Genomic DNA, 27,080 nt, shown 5'->3' on the forward strand with positions numbered 1-27,080 from the left:
ATCTTCGCAGTCAGCTTTCGGGCGAGCCCTTTGTGATGTCTTCTGAGGTCACCGACCGTGACCCCTCCGTTTCCAGATACGATCGTTTCTCTGCGGTGAACCTGGCACCCAGGCAAGGGCGGGCACACACCAGGTTCCCGCCGATCGTACCTTTCCACCCTGTGCGTCTATGGCTTGGTCCCGCAACCAGCCCTCCAAAACTCCCACCGACTTGTGGGAGGCGCACCGCTTCCAGGGTCTCGTTACCTCGTGGTGTCGTGTGTGTCTTGCCTTAGCAAACCTGTCCCTTTTTATCCCCCTGCTGGGGTATCGCCTGTCCATCACTTCAAACAGTTCAGGGTTCAAAGGGGAGCCGATCTCGACAGCTCTCCTTCCGTCCCTTCATTAACATCTCCAAATGCTGCACCATTGTTTTCCTTATCTCTCTTTCTCCTGAAGACAGGTGGCAAACCAACTGCTGATCCCACTGGTGCCAGCACAGGACAGCTAACATCTTAATCTATGTGTACTCTCGTCACACAGCTCATCAGTGTTTTCAGACTAAGGAATCCCACCCACTAATAGTCATTCTGTGGTCCCTATCTTAGACTATCTCCTCACCACCAGCTCCTTTCTCCACAGGTTAAAGCCAATTTCTTGCAACCTTCATGTTCTACTTGAATCTTAAGCAGAATATCGAATTCCATATCACAGACTACTTATTTTCTACTAAATAAGGTTGGCCCTCTCTGCCCCTGCCTAATATTCATACAGGATCTTTTATATGTAACTCTTGCACCTCTAGCTAACAACTCAATCGCTTTCCTGGTGAATTTTATGTACTCAACCTTCCATTAATCAAGTAATCCAAACTTTCTCCAGTCTTCAGGGAAACTTTCTCTCCATTTCTGACCCTTTGTCCATCCTGAAATTCTTCAGCCTCACTGTGATAGTCGTATCCTTCAATATATAATCTTTTCTCTTTCCCATCATCTCCTTCTGTAACCATGCTCTTTTATGGTGAATTTAGTTGTCGTTCTTGAACTCTTGTTAAAGTGGGAAGTCTCTTCCTTTTGACATTTCCTCATTCTTCTAAACTCCAAGGAATGCCTACTCAAACTAGCCTTTCCTGATTGAGGAACCCTCTCATCCCAAGACTCAGCCTGGTGAATCTTCACTGGACTGCCCAGTGCTACTGTACCCTTTCTACGTAAGAATAAATAGTGCAAAGAAAGTGGTAGTGTTCAGGGACCATTCAGAAATCTGGTAGATGAGGGGAAGAAGGTTTTCTTAAATCTTTGAGTATAGGTCTTCAGGCTCCTGTATTCCTCCCTGATGATAACAAAAAGATTCAAAGTAAATTTGTTATTAAAGAATGTATAAATTATACAACATTGCGACTTGTTTGCTTACAGGCAGCCGCAAAGCAAGACACCCAAAAAAAAACCAATTAAAAAAAAAATAAAGACCAATCCCCAATGCGCACAGAGAAGGGGGGGGGGTGTGGAGAAACACAAATCATGCAAACAATAGAAACAAGCAACAACATTCCAAACCAAATTGAGTCCTTTAGATCCGAACCCCCGGAGAAGGCCTAAAGCCTCGGTATTCAGTTCATCATATTAGTGGGGCAAATTGCAGCAAAGTTCGCAGACACAAAGCACATCAGCCTGGGGCAATCTCACAGCCTCAGCGTCGTGGAGAGAGGAGTCCCCTGTCTATCTGGGCTGGCGTTTAAATTGTCCAAACAGTAGATCATACCTCGCATTAGGACCTGGGCTCCGCCATGGCGAATCACTCCAGGACTAGAGCACGCTGCCCAGAAATTTGGTTGAGGTCTAGATCTTGCCGCCGAAGAAACCATCCTCAGCCTCTCCAAATCGGCTCGCCGCTTAGAGTGATCCACCCTTGCACCCAGGTTAGTTGGACGGGCATTGGAAATCCTCTGCCTCATCGTCTCTTCTCCGAATCATTCACTCCAACCAGCACGGCTCCATCTCCAAGTGTGTTGATGTTGCAGCGCACCAGCAGGGCACATCTCTTGAACTTGCTTTGCCTTCGTTCGCCTCTTCATTGTTTGTGGTGATAGTTACCATAATTTACCTTTTTTAAAAAAGTGTTATTAGTAATGTCTTTAATCAAATTTCTTTGCTTTCAAACTGCCAGTAGTCTGTCACACGCTTTTGGTAATGCCATCTTAAACCAGAAGAGGGCATAAACCTGATGGTGAGGGTCCTTAATGACAGATGCCATGTTCTTTAGGCGTTACCTCCTGAAGATGTACTTAGTAGTGGGGAGGATTCAAATTCAATTTCAATTATCATTCAACCATACATGAATCCCCGTGAATACAGCCAAACAAAACAGTGTTCCTCCAGGGCCAAGGTGTAAAACACAGTACCAACAGTCATATACAGCACAAGGCACATATAGCGTATACAAGACAGCAGTAAGTATACTGTGATATAAAAGTAATATAATATAGTCCAAGTCCCTGAATGGCATATCTTGTAAGTTGGTGGTGCAATGGTGTTGTCGGCAACAACAAGCCCTCAGCAGTCTGCTGATGAACAAATGCATGCAAACAGTCCAGCTTGTTTTCCACTGAGCGAACTCTGGAGGGTTGGACACCTCCGGTGCCTTTCCTCCCTGGGTGGCTGCAGCAGGCAAGCCTGCATTCCCATGAAGGATCTGCCTGAGTCTGGATCTCTCTGTAGCCTCCTGCGATCTTGTGCATTGGAGGCTTCATACAGCTGTGATGAAACCGTACATCTCTTCACTGTACATCTATAGAAATTTTTTGAGTCTTTGTCGACTTAACCAAATCACCTCAAACTCCTAATAAAGTAGAGCTGTTGACATGCAGACTTCATGATTGCATCAATATGTTGGGCCCAGTTCTGTATAGAGCCTGAGATTTTGAGCCCACGAACACGAAGCTGTTCACTCTTCCCCTTTCTGAAGTCTGCAATCAGTTCTGTGATCATTGACGTGAGATTGTTGTGACAACACTTGACCAGCCAATCTATCTTGTTCCTGCAAGCCTCCTCACTGACAATAGAGATTCTACCGTCAACAGTGGTGTCATTGGTGAACTTATAAATGGTGTTTGAGCAATGATTAGCCACACCATCATGACTGTAGAGAAAGTAGAGCAGTTGGCTGTGCACACATCCTTGAGATGTGCCTGTGGTGTGGTGGTCAGTGAGGAGGAGATGTCACTGGTCTGCACTGACTGTGGTCTTCCTATAAGAAAGTAGAGGATCCAGTTGCAGAGGCTAAAGTGCCTTTGTCCATCTCAATTATTGCTGGACATGCTTTTTTGTGACTCATGCACTAGAAATTCTCAGCCTGCCAGGCAACATCTGTGGAAGGAGAAATAAGAAACGTTTCACATCAAAGAGTGGGAAGGAGATTGAGAAGTAAGTTAAGTTGCAGAGAGATTGGGAGAGGGATGACAGGACAAAGGGGAAATCCCAACTAGAATGCAGCCAGAATTGCTGTGGTGATGAGCAGTTGAGAGATTAGTGACGGAAGTCAGAATGGGAGAGCGCCAACTGAAAAGCTGAAATGTGGGTCAGAGATTTCAGAAGCATCACTGCAGTCAGATAGTCTTAATAATGAACTATTCATGTTGTGACCTGACGGATAGATAACCTTCATCAGAATATGAACAATTCTGATGCATTCAAGGGAAATGAAATGCTTGAAATTGTTGAATTTCAATATCAAATGATTGATTGGAAGAACGATTGTACCAATTCCGTGTATGTATCTTGATGTAATCTTTTCTGTGTATAGAGACAGTGATAGCATGTTACTGGGACCAAAGTGATCTCCAGTTTCAAAGTGGTTCACGGATGCTTTTCGACAGAAAACTGCTTTTCAGTAAAATGGCAGAGTATTTACTAATGGGATTGCAAGATGAGCTCCTTGAACTCCAGATGGAGCGGGGAATTTGAGAAACATTGCCGTCTGGTGAATGTGAAGTGTGGGGTTTGCACTGGAAAGGTGGGTTAACTAGATTGTATAGAGTAACACACCTTTGCCATGGTGCAAGATGCACTTATAAAATAGTGGGGGGGGGGTGGTGTTGGGGAGTGGAGATATCTTTAACTAGCCCGTTTAATCTTTTCAGGGAAGAAGGTGCTGCTGATGAACCGTGGAATGAAGGGCAAATCAAGAGCATTATCCAAAATAAAAGCAAAGGAAGAGCCAGTTGACGATAAAAGTAAGAAAAATCAAGTCTTCTGATAGTGAAAACAGCTGGAAGCACCCAGCAAGTTAGTCAGCATCCAAAAGGGAAAATACTATAGATAGCTTTTTCATTGTGGCCACTTTAAATGGCTCAAATGTCAAATGATATTTGGTTGAGAAGACTTTCTGTAATACTGTAACAAATTCCTGTTAAAGGTAATTTTATATAATTATTTGGAGGATTTGAGGAGCAGAAGTAGGCACATGTCTTTCAAGCATGCTCCCTCATTTAGTAAGATTAATTGATTTGATGGTATTTCCATATTCCTGTCTGCAAGGGTACTTTTCACCACTTCTCAAGAATCTATCTGCACCTACCTTAAAAACCTTGAACACGTGCTTCCATTGCTCCTTGTGGAAGGGAATTCCAAAGACTCACTTGTTTCATCCTTCTTAAGCTGGTGGTGGCCTCTTATTTTTAAGCAGTGGCTCTCTGTTACAAGCTAAACATTCTCTCTGTGCTTACCTTGTATAAGGCCTTCAGGATCTTGTATGTTTCAATCAAACCTCCCGCTCACTCTCCCAGCTCCAGAGGATACAAGCCTAGACTATCTAATCTTGTAAAATGAACCTTCATTGCAGATCTAGTAAGCCTTCTCTGAACAGTTTGCCATGCATAAATATGTGTCCTTAAACACATCAATGCTGTACACAGTAGACCAGATGAGATCTCACCAGTACCCAACCTTACATCACTGAAATACAGTCTCCCTAGTTCTGGACAATAGGGGACAACTCTGTAGTTCTGATCATATGGATCAGAAAGAAACAGAAAAGTGAGTTTAAAGACTTAAAGACGTCATTCCTGCTATTTATTAATGTTAGCAGAAAAGCTAGATGCATTCTAGAACTATATTTCACTCCCATCCCACATTATTAGTGGAAGGCCAAACATTTATCAGGTTTTTTTTTGTGAATTGCTCATATGGTGATATTGTCAATATCACAAGTAATGGGTTTTGTCCACTTTAGTATGTCGTATGGAATCACAGGCATAAAGGAAGGCTCAGAAGATTATTTTTTGTCTCATTTTTAAGGACTCTTCATCTCGTTCTCGATGCTTATTTATTTATTATTTATTTTTATATTTGCACAGTTTGTTGCCTTCTGCTCACTGGCTAAATGACCAAGTTGGTGCGAACCTTCATTGATTCTGTTCTAGTTATTCTATTATGGATTTATTGAGTATGCCCGCAAGATCATTATTATCAGGGTTGTAGATGTACTTTGATAATAAGTTTACTTTGAACTTTGATAGAAAAGAACTTTATAAATGGATACAAAGATGATGCAGGTTAGACGGCAGCAAATCACTTGCAGTGAAGATCAAAAATGTGGGCGGCACAGATTAAAGCCACAACCATTCTTCATGCAGAGTCTCAGGTGCAGGATCCATGAGTGAGATAAAATTCCCTTTAGTGAAGAAGGTTATATGAATGAAGATAAAGGATTTGGGGCTATGTGGACATGTAAGAAAATGATGCACAGGAGCAGGCTATTCAGCCTCGAGGCTCTACTATTGCTCATATAAAATACAACATCCTTTCGGTTTACCCAGTTGTCTTAACTCTTGTTATCATTCACCACTAGCACACAATGCCTGCTGTATATGCCACATGCAAAGTACATTGCAGTTTCTTGCCAAGCTCTTCTGACAACAGTTCTAACCTCCACCACCCCTCCCCCATCTCTACCATCGGGAAGGACAGACAGGGCACTTGACGCATGACACCAGAACCACCACCTAGTTGCACAGCATCTTGACCTGCAGATGTATCTGTTCCTTCATCACCACTGAGTAAATCCTGGAACTCCTCCACACTGCAGGAGTACCTTCACCAGAAAGACTGTCTAGGTCCTAGGCAGCAACTCACTACCCACGTCTCAACGCCACTTTAAAAAAAAGGCAATAAATAAATCAATCTGTTGACTATAACTAGATCTGAAAAATAAATAAACTAGGTTCAGTTAATCGTAATTTTTAGATTGTGCACTGAAGCAAAACTCAATGGCTTTTTGTTTTGGCAGAGGAAGAGTTTCATATTTCTATTTCCTCTTGTGTGAGCTTGTGCTTCCTGGTATCATTCTGAGTGGTTTAGGTCTAATATTAAGATAATGCATTCCTTGTGTGTGTGTGTGTGTGTGTGTGTGTGAGGGTAAACAACAATCTGGACTGATTTGCTCTAATCTGTTTATAAAATAGTTTCACTGTGTTTTTGGTTGTGCATGCACATCTCCTGTATATCTGAAATAATAGTGAAGATTAGAATAATTTGGGCTACCTCCGGGGAAAGGATTAACATCGTAAATTCAAATGTTTCATCAGCAAAGGTTAGATGGGTATCCAACTTGGAGCAAATCTAGAAGTGTGGAAAGCTGGGGTAGGAGAAAAATCGTAGAACAAGGGGAAAAAGCGGTGGGATTAAGCAGAAGGATTGTAGTAAAAGGCAAAAGGAACTGTAGATGAATTTTTAATAAAACTAAAGGTGGATCACACAGATAACACTACAATCATTCCCAATAACTGCTGACTGCAAAAAGAACATTGAATGGTACAGCACAGGAACAGGCCTTTGGCCCACCATGCTGTACAGAATTAGTTAAACTAGTAATTAAATGCCCATAACTAAACTAATCCCTGCTACCTACGTAAACTCCATATCCCTCCATTTTCTGCACATCAACCTTTGAGCCTCTTAAATGCCTCTGTAGCATTTACCTCCATTTCCATCCCTGGCAGTATACTCCAGGTTCCCACCACTTGTGTGTGTGTGTGTGTGTGTGTGTGTGGGGGGGGGGGGGGGTGAACTTAGAAAAATAGGTGCTTTATTGATCCCAAAGGAAAGTACGGTGTCACAGTAGCATTACAAGTTCACAGATATACAGTATTAGATAAGTAAGAAGAATAAATAAAAGTAGGTTATCTTAAACAGGCTAACAGGAGGGGGTCATCACTTCCCCAGCTTTAAGGTGACTCATTATAGAGCCTAACGGCCGAGAGTAAGAATGATCTCATCGTGCTGTTTAGAGCAGCGCAGTTGTCTTAGTCTATTACTGAAAGTGATCCTCTGTTCAGCCAAGGTGGCACGCAGAGAGTGAGGTACTTGCCCCATGCATCTCCTTTGAACTTGACCCCTCTCCTTAAATTCATGGCCTCTGGCATTAGACCTTTTGACCCTGAATAAACCCTGTCTGCTCAATCCTCTCAATCTTACAAGTTCTATCAGCTCTTCTGTCAGCCTCCATTTGCTGCAGAGAAAACAACCCAGGTTTGTCTAAACTCTTTCTCTAATTACGGGTAGCATCCTGGTAAGCCTCTTCTGCACCCTCTCCAAAGCATAACACAAATGGAGTAAATTGCTCCCTGCTCCATGTAGCACAGAGCAAGGGAATTACTACACAATCTTAGTATCTTCAAAAGGCAAAATCCATCCCAGCTGCTGTACAGGAGTATCACTGGGCAGCAAACCTAAGTGGGAGATGTTAGGGCTGTGAATAAATGCTTGGTCAGGGATTTTTTTTTAAAACAGCATCTCAAGAGAGCTGAAGAACATCAGGGACAGAACTTTGGTGGTTGGGGTTTGTTGGTTAGATGTCCAGTGCTAAATGCAAAGTGAGAGAAGTGGCTTTTTCCAAGGTGCCGTTGTTGGAGGTGTGTGGAACTCTGAGGCTTGAAGTGCTGAAGGAGGTTACATTTTTCCCGAAGCTGTCTGTATATCTGTTCCTCGATATTAGGGCGGCACGGTAGCGTAGTGGTTAGCAAAATGCTTTATAGTACCAGCAACCCGGGTTGAATCCCCGCCGCTCCCTGTAAAGAATTCGTACATTCTCCCTGTGACCTCCAGGTGCTCTGGTCTCCTCCCACAATCCAAAGATGTACCGGTTGATAGGTTAATTGGTCATTGTAAATTGTCCTGTGATTGGGCTGAGATAAACTTGGGGGATTGCTGGGCAGCACAGCTCGAAGGGCTGGAAGGGCCTGTGTCTCAATTTAAAAAAAAAATAAATGTGTAACCAAGTGAAGCCAGGAGAGTGCAGAGCTGGAGCCTTCAGCAACAAACAAGATGCCAACGGAACTCTGCGGGACAGGCGGTTTCTGTGGAGGGAAATGGACGGTTGGCATTTTGGCTCGAGATCCTTCATCTGGGTCTCGACCCGAAACATCAACTGTCCATTTCCCCTCCATTGTTGCTGCCTGACCGCTGAGATCCTCCAGCATCAACTGAAGCCACTGAGGGATTGAATACAAGAATCAAACCTTTCATATATAAAATGATGTCAACCTTTGCAAGGAAATCAGTCTGACGAGCAGCTCTTTCTATGACATAACTTGCTAGTCATTTAGCAGGTGTTCCAAATCCCAGTATCGCAGCAGCACTTTGCTGTGCTGGTGAGTCCAGAGCAGCTCTCTTGGGAAGCTTGTCTCCACACTGGGAACAATGAGCTTGTGTCGCTGAGCTGTGATGCCCCTGCTGCTGGTTGTTAACATTTTTCAACAGGCCAATAGGCTGAACAACCTATTGAAAAGATGTTCTGTTCTCTCCCCAGTCATCGAAGTGCAAGTGAAAGAAGAAACCATTGAGTTTCCAGCATCATTGGATCCCGCCAGCATGCCGCTCCCCCCTGAAAACCTCAAGCAGGAGCCAGATGACTGACCCACTCGTGACTCAGCGCTGGTGTGAATTGGCCACCTCTGCATCCTGTAAGTTTCTTCAATTTAGCGACTGCTGTTGGAGAGCAAATGCAGCGGTCACGAGCCCCAGCCTTGGAAGCTGAGTTCGGTGAAGCAGGCTGGTTTAAACTGGCTAGGACTGGAATCCTCCTCTAAGTATGTACTGGGGCTCTTGTGATACTAATTCTGTGCTGTCAAAAAGGCTTATGATTTATTAATAAGAGTTCTGCTGTAATAGGCTAGAAATATCATGGCTGAAGTAATTATATGAGAGTGTTTCAGAAGCTGGTCTGAGAGTGCTTTAGAAAAAATAACATCAGAATATTATACAATTTCTTTTCAATTGATATTACCACCCATCATGTTACATTTAAGCACATTTCCTAATTCTGAGGCCCCTTTGCCCTCTATCACACCCAAGTGGTCATTCTTTGTATGCATGTGTGGAGAGCAGATAGATGCGAATCATTCAACTACTGACATAGCTATATAAATCACTGTTTCTGCATTGCACTGTTGATGCGATGCCTCTCTTGTGGTTGGCAGTAGGATCCAGCTTTTAATTCCCTTGAGTCCTTTATTCAGAACCAGTTAAAAACCACCTCTGGTGGTTCCTATATTTGTCCTTGCTAATTTCAGGTCTTTAGTCAAGACAGACAATGAAACTGGGGGCTCTGTGGTCTGTGTAGTTCAGTACTGTGAATGTGAGATCTGGTCATCTTCCCTTCCATTTAAAGTTCTCTGTGCTTGACCACATGGTTGCCATCACTTACCAGAAGCTTGACCACTTGGTGGCTTGTGATGTGCATAACAGCCATTAGCGGGCTTTGCAGTGGTCCAATGACCTGATCTGGAGTTGGGTAGCGGTGGGATGCAGCTACTCCAGCATTCTTCTGTGGGATGATTCGAGGTAGGGATATTTGGCTAACTCGGTCTCCTCCTTGCCTTTCTGGTGGAGACCATCATCAGCCTGGGATTGGTGTGTCCCACATACCTCAGTTTCTTATTGTATAAACTTGCTGATCTATGAATGGGAGAGAAGGACTAGAAGTTTTTTTTTAAACCTTGGGTGAGTTTTAACCAGAGCAGAGAAGGTCAGTAAGCAAGTAGAGAACTTGAACAAGAATATCAAGGCATTGTGCATGAAACGAACCTGGCGTAGCCCAGAACAATCTTTATTTCCTTTCAAAGAGCCACTTATTGTGAATGTCTCCAAGAATCTAAGTACATAGCTGGGTCTGATGCTTGATTGCAACGCTGAGTGGTTCTAGTCATTCAGGTGAGGCATACTACTGAAGTTTTATCAGCCATCAGTTGCATGTGAAAGATCAAATGGATCTACTTCAGTGTAGAGTACAAGAATTCTCTCTGGTCAAATTTAATCCCTTGATCAAATTTACGTGGCCTTTCTTTATACCGCTGTTTCTGGAAACAAATTGGCACTTGCACTTCCTACATTAACACCACTGTACAAGAAGGTGGCTTTCATCGTCTGTAAAGCTCTTTAGGAGTTCTGAAGGGTGTGCAATGGAAATGCAGTTTTTTATGCAGGGTGGAGGAAGAAAATTTGTATGTATTGAGGGGAAACTCAGTCTTTGAAGTGTGTGGGTTCCATATCATTCCAAAATGTGGCTTAGAACTTAAGATATGTCATTCATTGGGTGATGTACTCAGTGATTTTAGCTGGTTTACTGTATTCCAAAGCTGTGTGACTCATTAATTCTTTCATTCAGTGCAAGGCTGGCACTCAAGCCTGATGTGAAATTACTGATCCTCAAAGATCTTAAATTGGGTTATGTGCCATTTTTATAGAGAACTGTAATATGGGCCAAACACCATATTATGGGAACAAACCATCATCTTAATAATCTGACAATTTGAAATGCTCTTTCCAAGCATCTGTAGAATCTTACATCAGTTTTCTGCACTGACCTGTCCAGTTTTCACCCTAAATTTCAGTCTTCTCCCCATTATATGTACATGCAATTTCTTTGAATGTTCCAGTGGAACTTGATTTCCACCATCTCTTCAGGAGTTGTAATCTGATGAGAATAATACTCTGCAAAATAATTTCTCTAGTTCTTCCATTTATTTTAACAGTATCTATTGTCAGCCTGCGAGTTGAATGAGCCAGCATATACTGTATGACGGAGCAAATGGTCTATAATACAGCCAACGAAGTCATTTTATTCAAAAAGTAAATGAAAAATAAATTACAAATGCTGGAAGTCTAGGATTTAAAAACAGGAAATGCTGGAAACTCAGCACCTGTGGAAAGTGAACTGGTTTGTATTTCAGATCCAGGACTTTTAAAGTGGGGGAAGCAAGCCTTGGTTTCAAGACCCTTTGTTTTAACCTGAGATTTTACTCTGCTCCTCTTTCCACTTTTGCAGACTGATCTGCTGAAGGCTTCTAACATTTTCTGTTTTTTTTCCCCGAAAGGCAGCCTCTTTAAATAGGAGTAATACCAAACTTCTCCCTACTACTGGGAGATTCATTTACCCAGGAAAACAGTGAGTGAAGGGTAGTTGCATATAAATAACGTACATAAAGCAACTTCAGTCACTTAGAGCAAATCTGATTCGAGTTTTAAAGTCAGCCCACTGCTAATCATCAATCGCCCATTTACCCCCATCCACATGGCAGGGTGATCAACTGAATATCTCAGCTCTATCTGCTGTAGAACCTGTCAGATGTTGAGCATTCCCAACAATTCGTTTTCATTTCAGTGTTTCAAAATTACTTTATTTCAGGTAACGAGCCTGCTTCTCCCAGCTACAAATTGTTTAGACCAATCATTTTTTTTTCACTTGTTCTGTTGTTGCACCCGTCCCTTTCATCTTGTGCTAATCATCCCCTCTCTCATTAACCATCCTATCGCAAGCTTTTACTTTTGTTCTAAGCTCGCTTTTCCCTCCCCCGCCTTCCTCCTGCTGTTTCTCTAACATTTCCCAGCTCTAGTGAAAAGTCATCAATCCAAGTAGTAGTCACTGCTTCTCTCTTCCTTGGTGCTGACTGTTCCTGACTTTCTAGTGTCCTCGCTGCAGCGCCTTCACTTTGGGCACGGCATCCAGTGAGGTTCTGAGGCGCTGGTCCTCATTGCATTTGTAATTGAATCATGCAGCAGTTGGGGGTGCAGAGGTGCAGCTGCTAAAACTGCCGTCTCACAGCTCCAGTGATTCAGTACACTGAAACCATTGCCAACCGTAAAGCACCCATTCACACTAATCTTACACTTTCTACTCTCCCCCACGTTCCCATCAGCTCCCTTCCAGATTTTGCCACTCGCCTACACACCTGTGGCAATTTACAGCAGCCAATTAACCAATCTCCCTCCATGTCATTCAGATATTGGGGGTTGGGGGAGGGGTGGAAATTGGAGCACCAAGAGGAAACCCATGCAGTGTCACGGGGAACATTTAAACTCCACACAGACAGCGTGCAGGGTCAGGAATGAATTTGGGCTGTTGAACTATGAGGTAATGGCTCTTCTGGCTGAGCCTTTTCTATTAAAGTAATTCACTATGGCAAAAAGGTAACTGCGAACACAAGGTTCAGAACTCTTTTGCTTAGTGAAATATTTATATTCATCATGTCATTAGTCTATTTATTACTGTCCAGGGATGAAATTTCAAGTGTTGTGTAATTTTTGTTTGAGAAGGTACACTTTTGAAGAGTGCTGCTCTCCAAAGACCTTGGCAAAATATTTTTTATTTCAATTTGGGTAAGGAGTTAGATTAGATTATGAGGACACGCAATCCTCTTTTATTGTCATTTAGTAATGCATGCATTAAGAAATGATACAATATTCCTCCGTTGCTGTACTGATGATGTATTGCTGCAGGTTTTATGTCGGTATACCATTTTCCATCCTCCAACAACCATATCATTAGGTAAAGCAAAGTGCTGGAAATTCTCAGCAGTTCAGACAGCATCTGTGGGAAAGAAGTTCTTTCTTTTGTCACAATTGCTGAATATTTCTGGCACTTTGATTTATTCTCACCTTTCTCAGATCTATGCTATTTTTGTTTTCAGTCCATCTTAATGTCCTGGCAAGGGACTTTGTGCATGATTTGAGTTTTCTCACACTGAAACCAAACAAGCTATACCAAAGCATCCAAGCATTTTGGATGGTTTACATGAGGGATGCTTAGGAATGGTTTTGGTCTATGGAGTCAGAGTTTATTTTGAAACACAGTGAATTAAAAGGTCGAGAGTAGAAGCGATTGTATGTGCAATGTAATGAAATAAACCAGAACTTAAATCCTCAACCCCAGAAAATAGACCAGTCATTTGGTGGGGGGGGGGGCAGGTTTCATTGGTGTTTAATATGTAGATAAATTAATACAATCAGTGTTGATCGCTGGAGCTAGAATGCGGTGATGATTGCTTGGCTCTCTCACACCCAGTGGATACCAGTGGTGATGCATTATGTGCTTTTAATCATGATTCTTAGCATTTTAACAAGTCTTTTTCTGCTAGATTCCCCTGAAATCATGTTCAATTTGTTGCCTGGAATTGTGTCTTATATGTATCATGTGTTAGCTGAAGTTCCGAAATGCATTCTTTAAATGTGTGTAAAGAGATGAAGCTTTTTCTGTGAAAGCTTGCACACTTTTTATAAATGAGTAATGTAGATGCAGATGAACAGAAGTTTTCTGCACATTGTGCCTAATAACTTAAGGGACCCCTTGGTACTCCTGCACCTCACAATGAATAAACCTTTAGATTTTGTTATATTGGTAGTAATTCAGCTAACAGCCACACAAAGATTTAGCAATCTGTGTGAATGGGCAGACTGGTAGCTATTGCCGTTTTTTCTCCCCCATCCCTGTCTTTCTCCATATTTTCCCAATGTGCTAATGGTGTGACTGTGTGGATTTCTTGAGAAGTTAGAATTGAAAGTGGGCCACTGGAAAGTCATAGAATAAAGGTGATTCCCTTCTTTGAAGTGCCCTCTCCATCAGAGATGCTGTCCCCAGATTGCCTGGTGCAATTTCACAAGGTGTATTTTACCACTCTATTCACAAGGTGTATTTTACCACTCTATTCACAATACGCTTCAGAAATTGGGTTGCCATTATTGGTTAGTTGTTTATTTGGTTATTTAATTATCTGATGTAATGTACTAGACAAATTCAACTGTATTAGCAATCTCATTGCTGAGTCAAAATTGAGTGGTCAGGACACATTACAGGAATCTGATCTTGTAATCCCGCCTTGTGCTCCAGTGGAGTGGAAATGTGAGGCTGTGCCCTTGGAGGTCCTATTTTTCAGATGAGGTGATGAATAAAGGTGCTATCAGCACCCATGGTTGCGTGTAAGGATTTGGAAGAACTGGTATCTGTTCCAAAACACAATGCAACTTGGAAAATCACTGGAGAAATATCTACAGTTTTATATACTTCAAACACAGGTATACAAACTAATATTTTATACTTGTAATTTTGTCAGGGTGTGTTGCTGTTCTCTCAAAGTCAATAGATTTTCTATCTATACTACAATTTGTCAATTTTACTGATCTGTAAAGATATAAATCACTGTAATGAATTTTATTCAAGGTAATAAACCCACATACTTTTAAAGCAATCATTTGTGTTTTCTTTTACTGTGAAGATGTGACTAATCCCCTTTTCTGTAATCAGGGGATTTAGGGATTGTAATTTGGTTCAGCAATGGAAGTGGGCAGTAGCATATGTAGCTTTCTGAGGGTTTGGTTATTTGAAGCAGAGTGCAGCTTGGTTTAAAGATCAATGTTTGGGTCTGCTATGGCAGCATCACTAAAACTCTCCAGGTAGGGATGGCAGTGCGGTTAGCATTTAGTGGTCATTGTTTCAAGTCCTACTTTGGGACATAAACTGTGTTATTCCTCAGTCCATTGCAGGAATGCCACACAATTGGAAATACAGCTATTTTGGGTGAACTGTTAAACCGAGACTATCTTCTGACCTCTCAGAGAACATAAAAACATAACTGTAGCAAAGGAAGGAAGGGATGTTCTCCCAGTATTTTGTCCCACCAGCAACACTGCCTTGCCCATTGACTTGGCCATTTCTAAGATTTTGAGCTTGGCTATTGCTTGCCCTACAAGTTGGCTAGCTCATTTCTGATTACATTACACATGATTCCACTTCATTAGCTGAAATGTGCTTTGAAGCAGTCTGAACGGATTAAAGACAATCTACAAAACAATATCTTTATAGGGGAGGGTAGATATTGACCAATATTAACCCTACTATTGGGTATCCATGAAAACCAACAGGGGATTGTGATGAGCCCACATCTGTCACGGCTGTGATTCTGCCAGTGGTCAAAGACTTTGATGTCATTGTCTGAGTTGAAGCAAATAACTGGAGCAGAATGACAGCCAGCTTAAAAGCCGCAAGTTAACTTAAAGAGAGAGACAGCTTACTAAAAATAAAATGTATCTTTGACAGTTTAATAAACGTACTGTGACAAACTGTAAGAGTTTCTATATTTAGCCAGAGGAAGGTAAATAGTTACAGATAAACCTGAAATGCTTTGTTCCTCCTGCTGTTCTTCAAGGGAAATGTAAGGAATCGGAGCAACTGCTCTGGCCTTTGTGGTCCTTTTCTGTGTGTGCATTGCTGTAAAGCAATGATACGTTTTTTTTTCTGAAATCATTAAAATCCTGCATCCTTTCTTCCCTTTTTACTTGGAGTACAATGACACAGCCTCTTTTGTGACATCATGAAGGACTAAGCAAGTTCCTTCTGTCCATTGTGCTGTTGCCAGCTCATTGGGAGGCCTTTTTCCAGTTAGTCTCAGTCCCCTACACTTCCTCGATGCTTAATAATTTTTCCTGAAATGTTTATCAAATTCCCCCTTGGAATTTGTCTTTGAATCCAATCCACTTCTGTTGCCCTTTAGGGCAGCACATTCCAGATCACGGGCTTGTTTCTCCTCTACTGCAGATACAGACGAGTCTGGGCTTCTGCTGTCTGACACCTGAGCTAAGTGACTGTTCTTTCTGAAGGTGAGTGAATTATTAGGTGGGGGGTGCTGTGACCTAAACCCAAGCACATCTCTGTTCTTGCTGAGCCTGCCTGTGTGATGCTTTCCATGTTTGGATCACTGGATACTGGAGTAGCAGAGAGAAACCCAATCTCTATAGGCCAAGTGCCCAACAGCAGTTCCTGCTGTTAATTTAAAATATAGCAACGATTGAATTTGCATGCAATGGCTCAGTTCTCACTGGGCACTGAACTTAATCAGAAGCATTCTCCCCCTGCTGATTAGGAATCTTGTAGACTGTTTCAATCCATGGTAGGATCCTCTGAGTAACACATGCACAGGCAGAAGATTTCTGATGTATGTGCCTTCTCATCCGTAAGAACTAGTTCTTTGACCAGTCTCTTGGTCACCATCTCTTTTTACCCAAATGTTTGGCTCGCAGGAGCACAAGGAGATAGGGGCTGGAATAGGCCATCAGCCAATAACTCAGTATGATTGTGACTGATCTGCCCAGGTTTCTTCCTCCGTGCCAGGTCCCCATAGCACTCAATCCTTTGATCTTTCAAGTGTTCTGCGCGTGCGTGCTCACACTCACACACACTCTCTTACACTTTTTAAAATATTTATACTAATGCAGTCTCCACACCTCTCTGGGAGAGAATTCTAGAAATTTGCTACCTACAGTGAGAAGTTCTAACTGACTGACCCCTTGAAATTGTGTCCCCTGGCTCGAGATCCTCCTGCGAGTGAAAGTATCTCAACATGTAATGCTTGTCTGTTCAAACTCCACATTTTCAATGTTTCAATAGCCCTAAGCCATGGAATTTCATCTGTAAACGTTGCTAAGAGCCTTTGTAAATCTAAATTTTTGCCTCTTAGAGTCAATAATCTTTTTGGCAAGATGTCTGTAAAGGCTTGAGGGACATTTTGTTACTGCTGTAATATGAATTAAAGATTATTTATCTGACCTGAAGTATTAATTCTGTTTTAACTTTCCATAGATGCTACCTGACCTGCTTACATTTTCCTTGTAATTTGGATGAACTTTTCAATTACGTCCAAGGCCTTGAAAAGAAAGAATCCTGTGGAATTACTGAAAGGAAGATCTCTGGTGAGTTTGGCAAGCCTTTCTTAATCATAGCACTATCAAAATTGGTCATTCACTTCAGTGCTGTTAACAGAAATTCTCGGGATATAATTTGGTTGCCATATTTTCCTACCAACCTTAACAGCTCTTTAAAAGGTATTCCTTGATTTTGTGCATTGTAGAACGTAATGAGCAATTAGATAAACGTTGATATTTTCCCCTCACTTTGTAGTTTTTGGGCTTGCCCCCCTCCAGAGAACTGAGCCTGAACTGGACAATCTCAAGACAACGGCTGCCATCTTTCAGATGAGTTATTTAAGCTGAAGGTAGGTGTGTACTCTTCATCCCATGGAACCATCTCAAGGAGTTATTATTAGTGAATTAACCACTTAACGCTAAATTCTGCACAGTACTAAAGATGTGGCCTCACGAACACCATGTACAACTGTAACAACACCTCTCTTCTAAAGTGCCACCACTTCACAATAAAAGCCAATGTGCTGTTTGCTCCTTTAAATACTTGTTGTCCCTTCCTACCAACATTTTGCCGTTCATGAACCGAAGCACCTAGACCTACTGAACTTCACTCACTTACAGCCTCTCTCCTCATGCTTTAGTGCATGACTTCACACTTCCCCGTGTTAAACTCCATTTGTCAGGTCACCCCCCCCCCCAAAAAAAAGCACTCATTCTATGCCCAAGTCATTGCGGTTTCAAAGTTCAAAGTAAATTTATTATTCAAGTATGTATATGTCACCATATGCTACCCTGAGACTCATTTTCTTGTGGGCATTCACAGTAACTCAATGAAAAACTGCACACAAAGACTGACAACCAACTTGCAAAAGAAAACAAATTGCAAATACAAAAGGAACCTAATAATAATAACTAAATAGTAAATAAATAACACTGAGAACATGAGTTCTAGAGACCTTCAAAATGAGTCCGTAGGTTGTGGAATCAGTTCAATGTTGAGGTGAGTGAAGTTATCCACTCCGGTTCAGGAGCCTGATGGTTGAAGGGTAGTAACTGTTCCGCACTTGATGATGTGGGACTGAAGGCTCCTGTTGCTCCTTCCCAATGGCAATAGCAAGAAGGGAACATGACCTGAATGGTGGTTGTCCTTGATGGATGCTGCTTTCTTGTGGCAACACTCCTTGTAGGTGTGCTCAGTGGTGGGGAGGGCTTTGTCTGTGATGGACTGGGCTACACCCACCACTTTCTCTAGGCTTTTCTGTTCTTGGCCATTGGTGTTTCCAAACCAGGCCGTGAAGCAACCAGTCAGAATATTCTCCAAGTGCATTGTAATGTCCTCAGCACAAATCCTTCCACCAGTTTTCTTATCATTAGCAAACTCAACTTCATGTTTCAGTCCATTCTTGGGTCACTAAAATAAATAGCAAAACAACCGAAGGTCAAGAATTGACCCCTGGGATTTTCCAGTTGTTAAAACACTCCAGCCAGGAAAGGTCTCATTTATTTCAAGTTTGTTTATAAATGACAGCCAGATTTCCAATCCATGCTAATGGATTTCCTCACTCCCAGCAACTCCTCACCCCACCCAGATTCTACCTCTCGTCTACATATGATGAGCAATATGCCATGCCCCATTAAGCTACCAACCTTCATGTTTTTGGCTGTAGGAAGAAACCATAGCTCCTGGGATATTGAGTTAGTTGGGGGATTGGGTTTAAGAGCCACAAGGTAATGTTGCAGGTCTATAAAACTCTAGTTAGTCCACACTTGGAGTATTGTGTTCATTTCCGGCCATTTCATTATAGGAAGGATGTAGAAGCTTTAGAAAGGATTCAGAGGAGATTTACCAGGATGCTGCCTGGATTAGAGAACACGTTTTATGAGGAATTGTTGTGCGAGCTAAAGTTTTTCTCTTTGGAGCAATGGAGGATAAGGGCGACTTGATTGAGGTGCATAAGATTATGAGAGGTATTGATAGAATGGATAGCCAGATTCATTCTCACTGAGCACCAATGGCCAATACCAGACGACAGGAAGAAAGTTCAGGAGAGGTGTTGGAGGTAGGTTTTTTTTAATACGGTGGTGGATGCCTGGAACATACTTCTGGGGGTGGTAGTCTCTCTTCCTCTCCACCCCCTCCCATAGGATGACGATGGTTCCTGTCCGTCAGTGAGTGGGTTTTGATATGTGCGTCCTGGAGTGGCTGTACAGGCCGATCCTTGACAGGCACTGCTTGCCACATACGTGGCAGGTGAGGCCTGGAGGTGCAGCAGGGGCAGAAGCTCTGTTGTGGCGCTTCCTGTGCCTTTCCTCTGTTGCCTCGTTGGGCTTGTTCTCAGCAGCGTCCACACCTTTTCTGATGGCGTCCCTCCACTGTGAGTGATCTTGAGCCAGATCCTCCCACGTCGATGGGGCAATGTCAGCTTTCTTGAGGCTCCTGTGCAGAACATCCTAGTACCGTAGTCACTGGTCTCCTCATTTTCGGGTACCACTGGATAGTTGGCCGTACAAGATGTCCTTGGGCAGTCTTCCATCAGGCACTCTGACAACATGTCCCGCCCAGCGCAGTTGGGTTGACATCACGAAGGTTGAAACTGCTGGCATTCCAGCTCGAGAGAGGACCTCGGTATTGGAGACCTTGTCTCGCCAGCTGATCTTCATCAGAGAACGTAGGTGACGCTGCTGCAGTTGGTCAAGCTGGTGTAACTGTCTCTGATATGGGCACCATGTCTCACATCCATATAACAAGGTTGATATGACAACGGCCCTGTATACCTTGCACTTGGTGACCAACCTGATGTTCTGTGACCAAACCCGATCTCTCAGCTGACCAAAGGCAAAGCAGGCTTTTCTGGTTCTTGATTCAATCTCTACATCCAGAGAAGCTGAGGATGTTGTTATACTGCCCAGGTAGCAAAATTTGTTGACAGCATTGAGACAAGTGTCATCAATGAGGACAGTTAGTTCTTCGTAGCTTGAGCCAGGAGCCGGTTGGTACAAAACTTCCATCTTTATCAGGCTAATTGTCAGTCAGTAGCTTTTGGCTACACTGGCAAAGCGACTGGTGATCTCCTGTAAGTCTTCGAGAGAGTGGGCAACCAGTGCACAGTCATCAGCAGACTGTAGCTCATGTGCCACAATGTCCCTGACTTTTGTTTTTGCTCTCAATCTCACCATCAGCCCTCGTTTGTAGGAAGACCCCAAACTTCAGGTCTGATGTAACATCCTGAAGAACAGCAGCGAAGAATAGTCCAAACAGAGTAGGAGCCAGAACACAACCCTGTTTTACGCCGTTGCTGATGGAAAATGGGTCTGATAGCTCACCACACACGTTGATGCAGCCTTCCATGCCTTCGTGGAACTGACGGATGATGTTGGTTAGGTGTGGAGGGCAACTGAATTTTGGTAGGAGCTTCCACAGGCCGTCAGGGGGTGGTGGTAGAGGCTGATACAATAGGGATATTTAAAAGACTCTTAGATAGGCACGTGGGTGTAGGAAAAGTGCAGGGTTATGGACTGTGTAGCAGGCTTATATAGGTCTGCACAACATGGTGAGCTGAGGGCCTGTACTGTGCTGTTCTATGTTCCATGAAAACTCCACACACAGGTTAGAATTAAATCCAGGTTACTGGAGCTGTGAGACAGCAGCTCTGGCTGTGCTACTGTGTCAGCCCACACAAGTTGCAATGATCATGTGTTTAGTACAGTGCTGGTGAAATCAAATGAGTAGCACACACAAAGTGCTGGGGGGAACTCAGCAGGCCAGGCAGCATGTATGGGGGAAAAAAAGTACAGTCGACCTCTCAGCCCAAAGCATTGACTGTACTCTTTTCCATAGATGCTGCCTTTCCTGCTGAGTCCCTCCAGCATTTTGTGTGTGTTGCTCTGGATTTCCAGCATCTGCAGATTTTCCCTTGCTTGAAATCAAAGGAGTACTACCTAAACAATCAGGGAATGAGTTCATCTTCCAGCTAAAGAAACTACATTATCTGGATAACTTCTACTGGGCGCTACATAAGCCAAATGTAAATTGGGTCTCCCTTGTGCCGTTGGAACAGATGTAGGTCATTCCTCGTGTCAGATCTGCCACTGGTAGGATCTAGGATAATCATGGGTCCAGGCTAATGTTCCAAGGAGCTGCAGTCTTTTGATCAGATGTTTCAAAGTCGAGGTTGAATTTATAGTCATGTACATAAAGGCCATGTACCCTCATCAAGTCTATGTGGCTCTCAGAGCAAATTCACCACTCCACCTATTGAGTGCCTATAAACTCCTGCCGATTCTCCAGCCATTCATCTCCAGAAATGATCATTCACAGCAGGCAATTAACCTGACAACTAACTTTGGGATGTGGGAGAAAACAGGAGCAGTGGGGGGGAAACCCACATGGTCACAAAGGGTCAGTTTCTTCACGGACACCACTGGAGGTCTGGATTGAATCCAAGTCATTGGTACTTTAAAGTATCAGCACTTACTGCTGTGCTACTGTGTCATATAGATAGATATACTTTATTGATCCCGAGGGAAATTGGGTTTCGTTACAGCCGCACCAACCAAGAATAGAGCATAAATATAGCAATACAAAAACCACAAACAATCAAACAACAATATGCAAACTATGCCAGATGGAAATAAGTCCAGGACCAGCCTATTGGCTCAGGGTGTCTGAACCATTTCCCATTTGCTTCCTCAGATGGTCTTTTTTTTTTTACTCCTTTAAAGATCAAAGGAAATCTCCTAAGTTTCCTTAATAAAAATAAAGTAGAAATAAATATTATATGGGTAATTAGCATATTGTTATTTGTGGGAGCTTGCTGTGCACAATTTGCCGCAACCTATGTTTCCTACAACAGTGTCTTCAAAATAGCTCAAACACTTCAAAGTGCCTCATTGATGTCATAACCTCTGCCCTCCACTTTGTCCTGTCCAACCTGGAAAGTGGTGCCTCATGCCCTAGGATGCAGTTTGTTGACTTCAGCCGGTGTATAATGCTCAGAAGCCGGTGGGTGAACTGTCCTCGTCAGGTCTCAGCATCTCTTTCTGTAGTTGGATCTTGGACTTCTTGACAGAGAGACCACAGTCATTCTGCGTTGGCAGCAACATCTCCAGCTCCCGTCCGTGCCCCCACAGAGCTGTGCGCTCATCCCACTGCTGACACGTGACTGTGCTCCTAGATTCAGTTCAAACCGAATCATCAAGTTCACTGATGACACAACAGTGGTTGGCCTCGTCAACAGTGACGACGAGATAGCGTACAGAGAGGAGGTGGAACAGCTGGTAGAATGGTGCGAGCACAACAACTTCAGTCTCAGCATGGACAAGACCAAAGAGATGACTGTGGACTTCAGGAAGACGTGGGCTGATGACTCCTCACTGCACAATAAATGGCTCCTCTGTGGAAAGAGTTAGGAGCACCAAGTCTCTGGGAGTGCACGTTACAGATATCTCAGCTGGTCCCTCAATGTCACCTCTCTGGTCAGGAAAGCACAGCTGCATCTCCTCTTCCTGAGGAGATGGAGGTGAGTGAGGCTCCTCCACCCCGCGTTCTAACCAATTTTTACAGATACACCATTGAGCATGCTCTGACCAGCTGCAGCACCATCTACAGAAACTGCAAGACATCTGTCTGCAAGCCCCTACAAAGGATTGTGAGGACTGCTGAGAGGATCATCTGGGTCTCTCTTCCACCCATCCGAGATATTCATCAGGAGCACAGCGTAAGCCGGGCCCTTAGCATCGTCAGTGATCCCTCCCATCCATCCAATAATCTCTTTGACTACCTACCGTCAGGTAGTTCATATTGTAGCGTTAGGACAAGGACTGGGAAATAGCATCTTCCCACAGGCTGTGAGATTACTGATCTCCCTGCCACCTCCCAGGACTCATCACATCTGAAGCTCCAGAAGAGTTGTACTGTTTACATTTTACCTTGTGTCATAAATGCCCCTATTTTGTTTTTTATTCTATCTGTTTATTTATTAAGATAAAGTGTAGAATAGGCCTTTCCAGCCATGCTTCTCAACAATCCCCCAGTTTAATCCTAGCCTAGTCATGGGACAGTGTACAATGATCAATTAACCTACCAACCGGTACATCTTTGGACTGGAAGGAAACTGGAGCACCCGCAGGAAACCCATATGATCACAGGGAGAACATACCAATTCTTACAGGCAGGGGCAGGAATTGAACCTGGGTCGCCTGTACTGTAATGTGTTGTGCTAACCACTACGCTACCGTGCACCCTTTTGTTAATGTATTTGTGGTAATACTATATGTATAGTGTGTGAATTATATGAACGGTGTTGTGCTCCTTGGTCAATTACAATAAATTACAATAAACTTGAACTTTGTTAAATGTAAAGTGCTTTGAAATGTCTTGAAAGAGACATGAAAAGCCATTATCCTTTGTCTGGGCCTGAAGCTAAGTTGTCGCACAGTTACTCAATTTTACTCCTGTTGGGTTTTATCACCACATCATGAAGTTACAAAAGCAGTTGTGGCTTTTGGTAGGTTCACTATGCAGGTGCCTTCTCTCCTCCTCAAAGCTCGATAAATTGCCCATACTTCAAGGGTGAACTTCGAGTGAATTGGTTATTCTATTTTGGGGCACAACATAACTGAGTCTGGTCCTGCTTTCCTAAGTCGTCCATGTGCAAACAGTTTCTTAGAAAGATAATGCTGGGGTCTGAGAAGATGTCAGCATTTCTGACCAAGAGTCTATTTGTGTTGATACTTATTTAAGATGCTAGACCTTACTTCCTTCTATTTCTGTTCTTGCTTTCAGATTTTTCCCTTCTGCTGATCTACACGCTGTACTGGGCCTGCAACTGAGGCAATGAACCCAGCACAAAATGGGAAGTGGATCTTAGGCTTCCTGTCCCAGTTCTTGGTTTGGCTCCATTTTATCTTATCACCTACATCAAGACCGGTACCTTCTGAACACGTAAGTCCACAGTTCGCACTGATCATAAAGCATTGTGATATTTTTAATGTGATTTAGCTGAAGTACTTTAAATAATGTAAATTGGAAGCTGATTTTCATCACAGTTTCACGGTTGGTGAACTAGTCCTGAAGTCATTTTTATGTTACTTAGATAACCTGGAACCTTTTGGGTTTGTGTCACTCAGGAATACACCAGGCATCACATTTATTGTTATTAAAGAAACTTGCCATATGATCACTCAACACTTAATTGGAAGAATACTTGTACATTTAAAATGAACAGAGCATAAACATGCTGCCATGAGTCATGGTGAAAGTCTGTTTGGTTGACTGATCTCAGCAGTTAGGGCGTTATAATTGGACTTTGTGCATTTTTACTTAGTGTTGGAAATTCTGAGAAGTTCTAGTGTCTGGGTAGTGGGAGGGTGATCAGTGGATAGGGATGACTTGTCGAGGGAGCCACATAGTGAGCAATTCCTACGGAAAGTGGAGATTGGCGGGATGGGGGAGAGGGAATGAAGATGTGCTATGCTCTTAGTGAATTGCAGGCCACTCCTGAAGGTTCTGCATGTAAAATTCTTGTCTTCTATGTTGAAACGCTGTGTAACAGAATTTGGTTCCAGGTGAAGCAGGAAGGTAGTGAAGGGCCTAGGCTTTAGGCCCTTAGAGGAATTGCTGTGGTCAATGAAGTTAAGTTGTGAGGTGGCTGAGATCTGAAATAGAAATGACAGGCCATCTGGTGGAAAGCAATGCTGGTCCCTCGTGATGAATTCTTCATCAGCTTTTGCGTTAACCTGACTTTCAGCACAGTCTTCCACTCCCCTCCTACGTCCAAGGATCTCTGTGCGAGGAAGGACAGAGGTGCTGCCTCGTAGCACCTGCAACCTGAGTTCAATCCTGACTTTGGGTGCTATTTGTGTGGAGTTTGCACAGTTTCCCTGTGACCTTGTGGGTTTCCTCCCAAGTCCCAGAAATGTGCAGGTTGGCAGGTTAGTTGGCCACTGTAAATTCCCCCCCAGTAAGTGGTGGAATCTGAGGAGGAAAGGTTGCAGAGGATTGCTTCGTGAGCCGACATGAACTTGATGAGACGAAGTGGCCTCTTTCTACATCTTAAAGAAATAAGAACCACTCAAGGAAGAGTGAGAAATGAAAAAAATACAGATGCTGGAGGTCTGGGGCAGAAACAGAGTATTATGAAAACACATAGCAGGCCAAGTTAGGAAATTTCATCTCTGAGGCAGTACCCTTGGAGAGTAATGAAGGCCATTTCATCAGATGTGTTTAAGGTGGAGCTGGGTAACGGTAAAAAGTTGGCGGAATTGAGGGCCGTTGGGAACTGGCACACAAGGAACTAAGGCCAGGATAGGTCAGCCATGATCACATTGACTGTTGAAGCTGGCTTGAGGAGCCAAGTGGTCTTCTCTCACTCCTGTGTTCTTTTGTTCTTCTGACTTGCAGAGATAGGTGACACCTGGGAACAAGGTCCTAGAATAATGAACTTAAAACCAATAAATACCAGGGAACAATAAAGCAAGTGAGGTCAGACAGAAGTAAGAACAAAAGTAAAAATAGCCTGAAGATAAGAAAGGGTTGAGGTTAAAGTCCAGGTCAATAATGGTGCTAGAATTCAGAAGACTTGGCCAACAACATTTAAGGTAAAGGGAATACCTAGCTAACAGAGGTTTTATCTTTTGCTGTTTTGTTTGAGGTGGTGAATCATTAACCAGGGTTCCAAATGAGATAAATAAAAATCTGAAGGATTGATGCTGAAATTTACCACGTTTCTCATAGGTTTACTGCATAGGAAGAGGCCATTTGGTCCATTGTATCCTTGCTGGCCAGACAATTGAACCAACTAGGTTTATTGCCACTTCACAGAATGAGCTCTTTAGTACTGTAAGTTATGACTTAATATGCTTATCAAGATATGTTTTTTAAATGTGCGTTTTTTTTTGTCTCCGCCATTCTGTATTCAAGATCCCAATCACCTGCTTAGCAAAACAAAGTCTTCAACACTGCTTTTCGGCCAATTATGTGAAATCTGTGTCTCCAAGTTATCAGCCCTGATGCTGGAGGAAATGGTCTTTCTTTTTTGGCCCTGTTTAATTTACCTTACGCCTCTATTAAATCTCCCACTCTCTCCTCTGTTCGAAAGTAAAAAGCCTGAACTCCATCTCTGTCTCATGATAACTATTAATTTTCCTGCCTGTATGTCTGCTCTGCCCCTTCACTAATGCCATCACATCCTTCCCGTGGTGTGGTGACTGGAACTGCGTGCACTATTTAAGCACTTGCCCGAATAGTACTTTGAACAGTTTTGGTATAGCCTCCCTGCTCTGTCTTTATCAGATGAGGCATAAGATCATTGACTTCATGATTGTTTCATTCCTTATTGATTTTTTTTTTTGGGAGGGTTAAATTACACACAAACATTGGGAACATGCCTAAGTACGTAGCCAATACAATAACAGGTATTAACGAATCTTCACCCTGAGCTCTATTTATGTAATTAAACAACATCGGTTAACAAGTTGAATGACTATAAATTGCTTGAGACCAAAGAAAGAACCTGCCCGGATTGAGAAAGCTAGAAGTCCCAAGGTCTGGGAGAGGTTTACAGAACAAAAAAGGTAGAAGAGAGATTGAAAAGAGCTTTGGAAAGAAATATGGAGGAAATCCTAGCAAGTGACTATACTAAAGCATACTGAAGAAGGGTATGGCTTAAATTTGGATTATAGCTCCCCCCCCCCCCCCCACACCCCACCAGGACATCTGGTACTATAATTTATAAATAAGGAAGTGGATTTCTTCATAAATAATTATCTTGTATTGTTTTAATAGTGGCAGAAAAAGCATCAGAGACACAGGAAAAGGTAAAACTAACTCTATAGGAGAAACTATTTAGCTCTAAGTTTAAAAATTGGCAATGGAAATAAACTTGAAGTAAAAATTAACAAATTTCCAGGGTCAGGCTGTTCTCCGCTCAAATACAGGAACATAAGAAAATAAGAGAAAAGGTAACCCATTTTGACCCCTAGCCCCGTTCTGTCACTCAATGGGTTCATGATTAACACCCCCCTCCACTTTCTCCACATTTAATCAAAAGACATGGGTTCAAATTTATTACAAACGTTTGTAATTTAGAAGGAGTATTCCAAAATTATTTGAGATATAGGTGTGAAAACAGCAAA

General features: G+C 42.8%; 1 protein-coding gene across 2 annotated transcripts in view; it reads left to right on the forward strand.

Moving 5' to 3' along the window:
- The window catches only part of l3mbtl2 (L3MBTL histone methyl-lysine binding protein 2), a 163,166-nt gene that overhangs the window by 79,069 nt on the left and 57,017 nt on the right, over positions 1–27,080 (forward strand). The window contains exons 16-20 of one of the 2 annotated variants that reach the window (XR_011887714.1): positions 4,118–4,210; positions 8,785–8,938; positions 16,885–16,994; positions 17,203–17,296; positions 23,731–23,889. Coding sequence is in view for 1 of the 2 variants with exons in the window: in XM_072271726.1 (XP_072127827.1) it covers positions 4,118–4,210; positions 8,785–8,891 (200 nt within the window). In the remaining variant the exon portion in view is untranslated. Of the gene's footprint in view, positions 1–4,117; positions 4,211–8,784; positions 9,262–16,884; positions 16,995–17,202; positions 17,297–23,730; positions 23,890–27,080 lie in introns of those variants that run through there. The other variant, XM_072271726.1, reaches the window with a different exon arrangement.

The sequence above is a fragment of the Mobula birostris genome, chromosome 11 (genome assembly GCF_030028105.1).
Source record: "Mobula birostris isolate sMobBir1 chromosome 11, sMobBir1.hap1, whole genome shotgun sequence".
NCBI lineage: Eukaryota > Metazoa > Chordata > Chondrichthyes > Myliobatiformes > Myliobatidae > Mobula > Mobula birostris.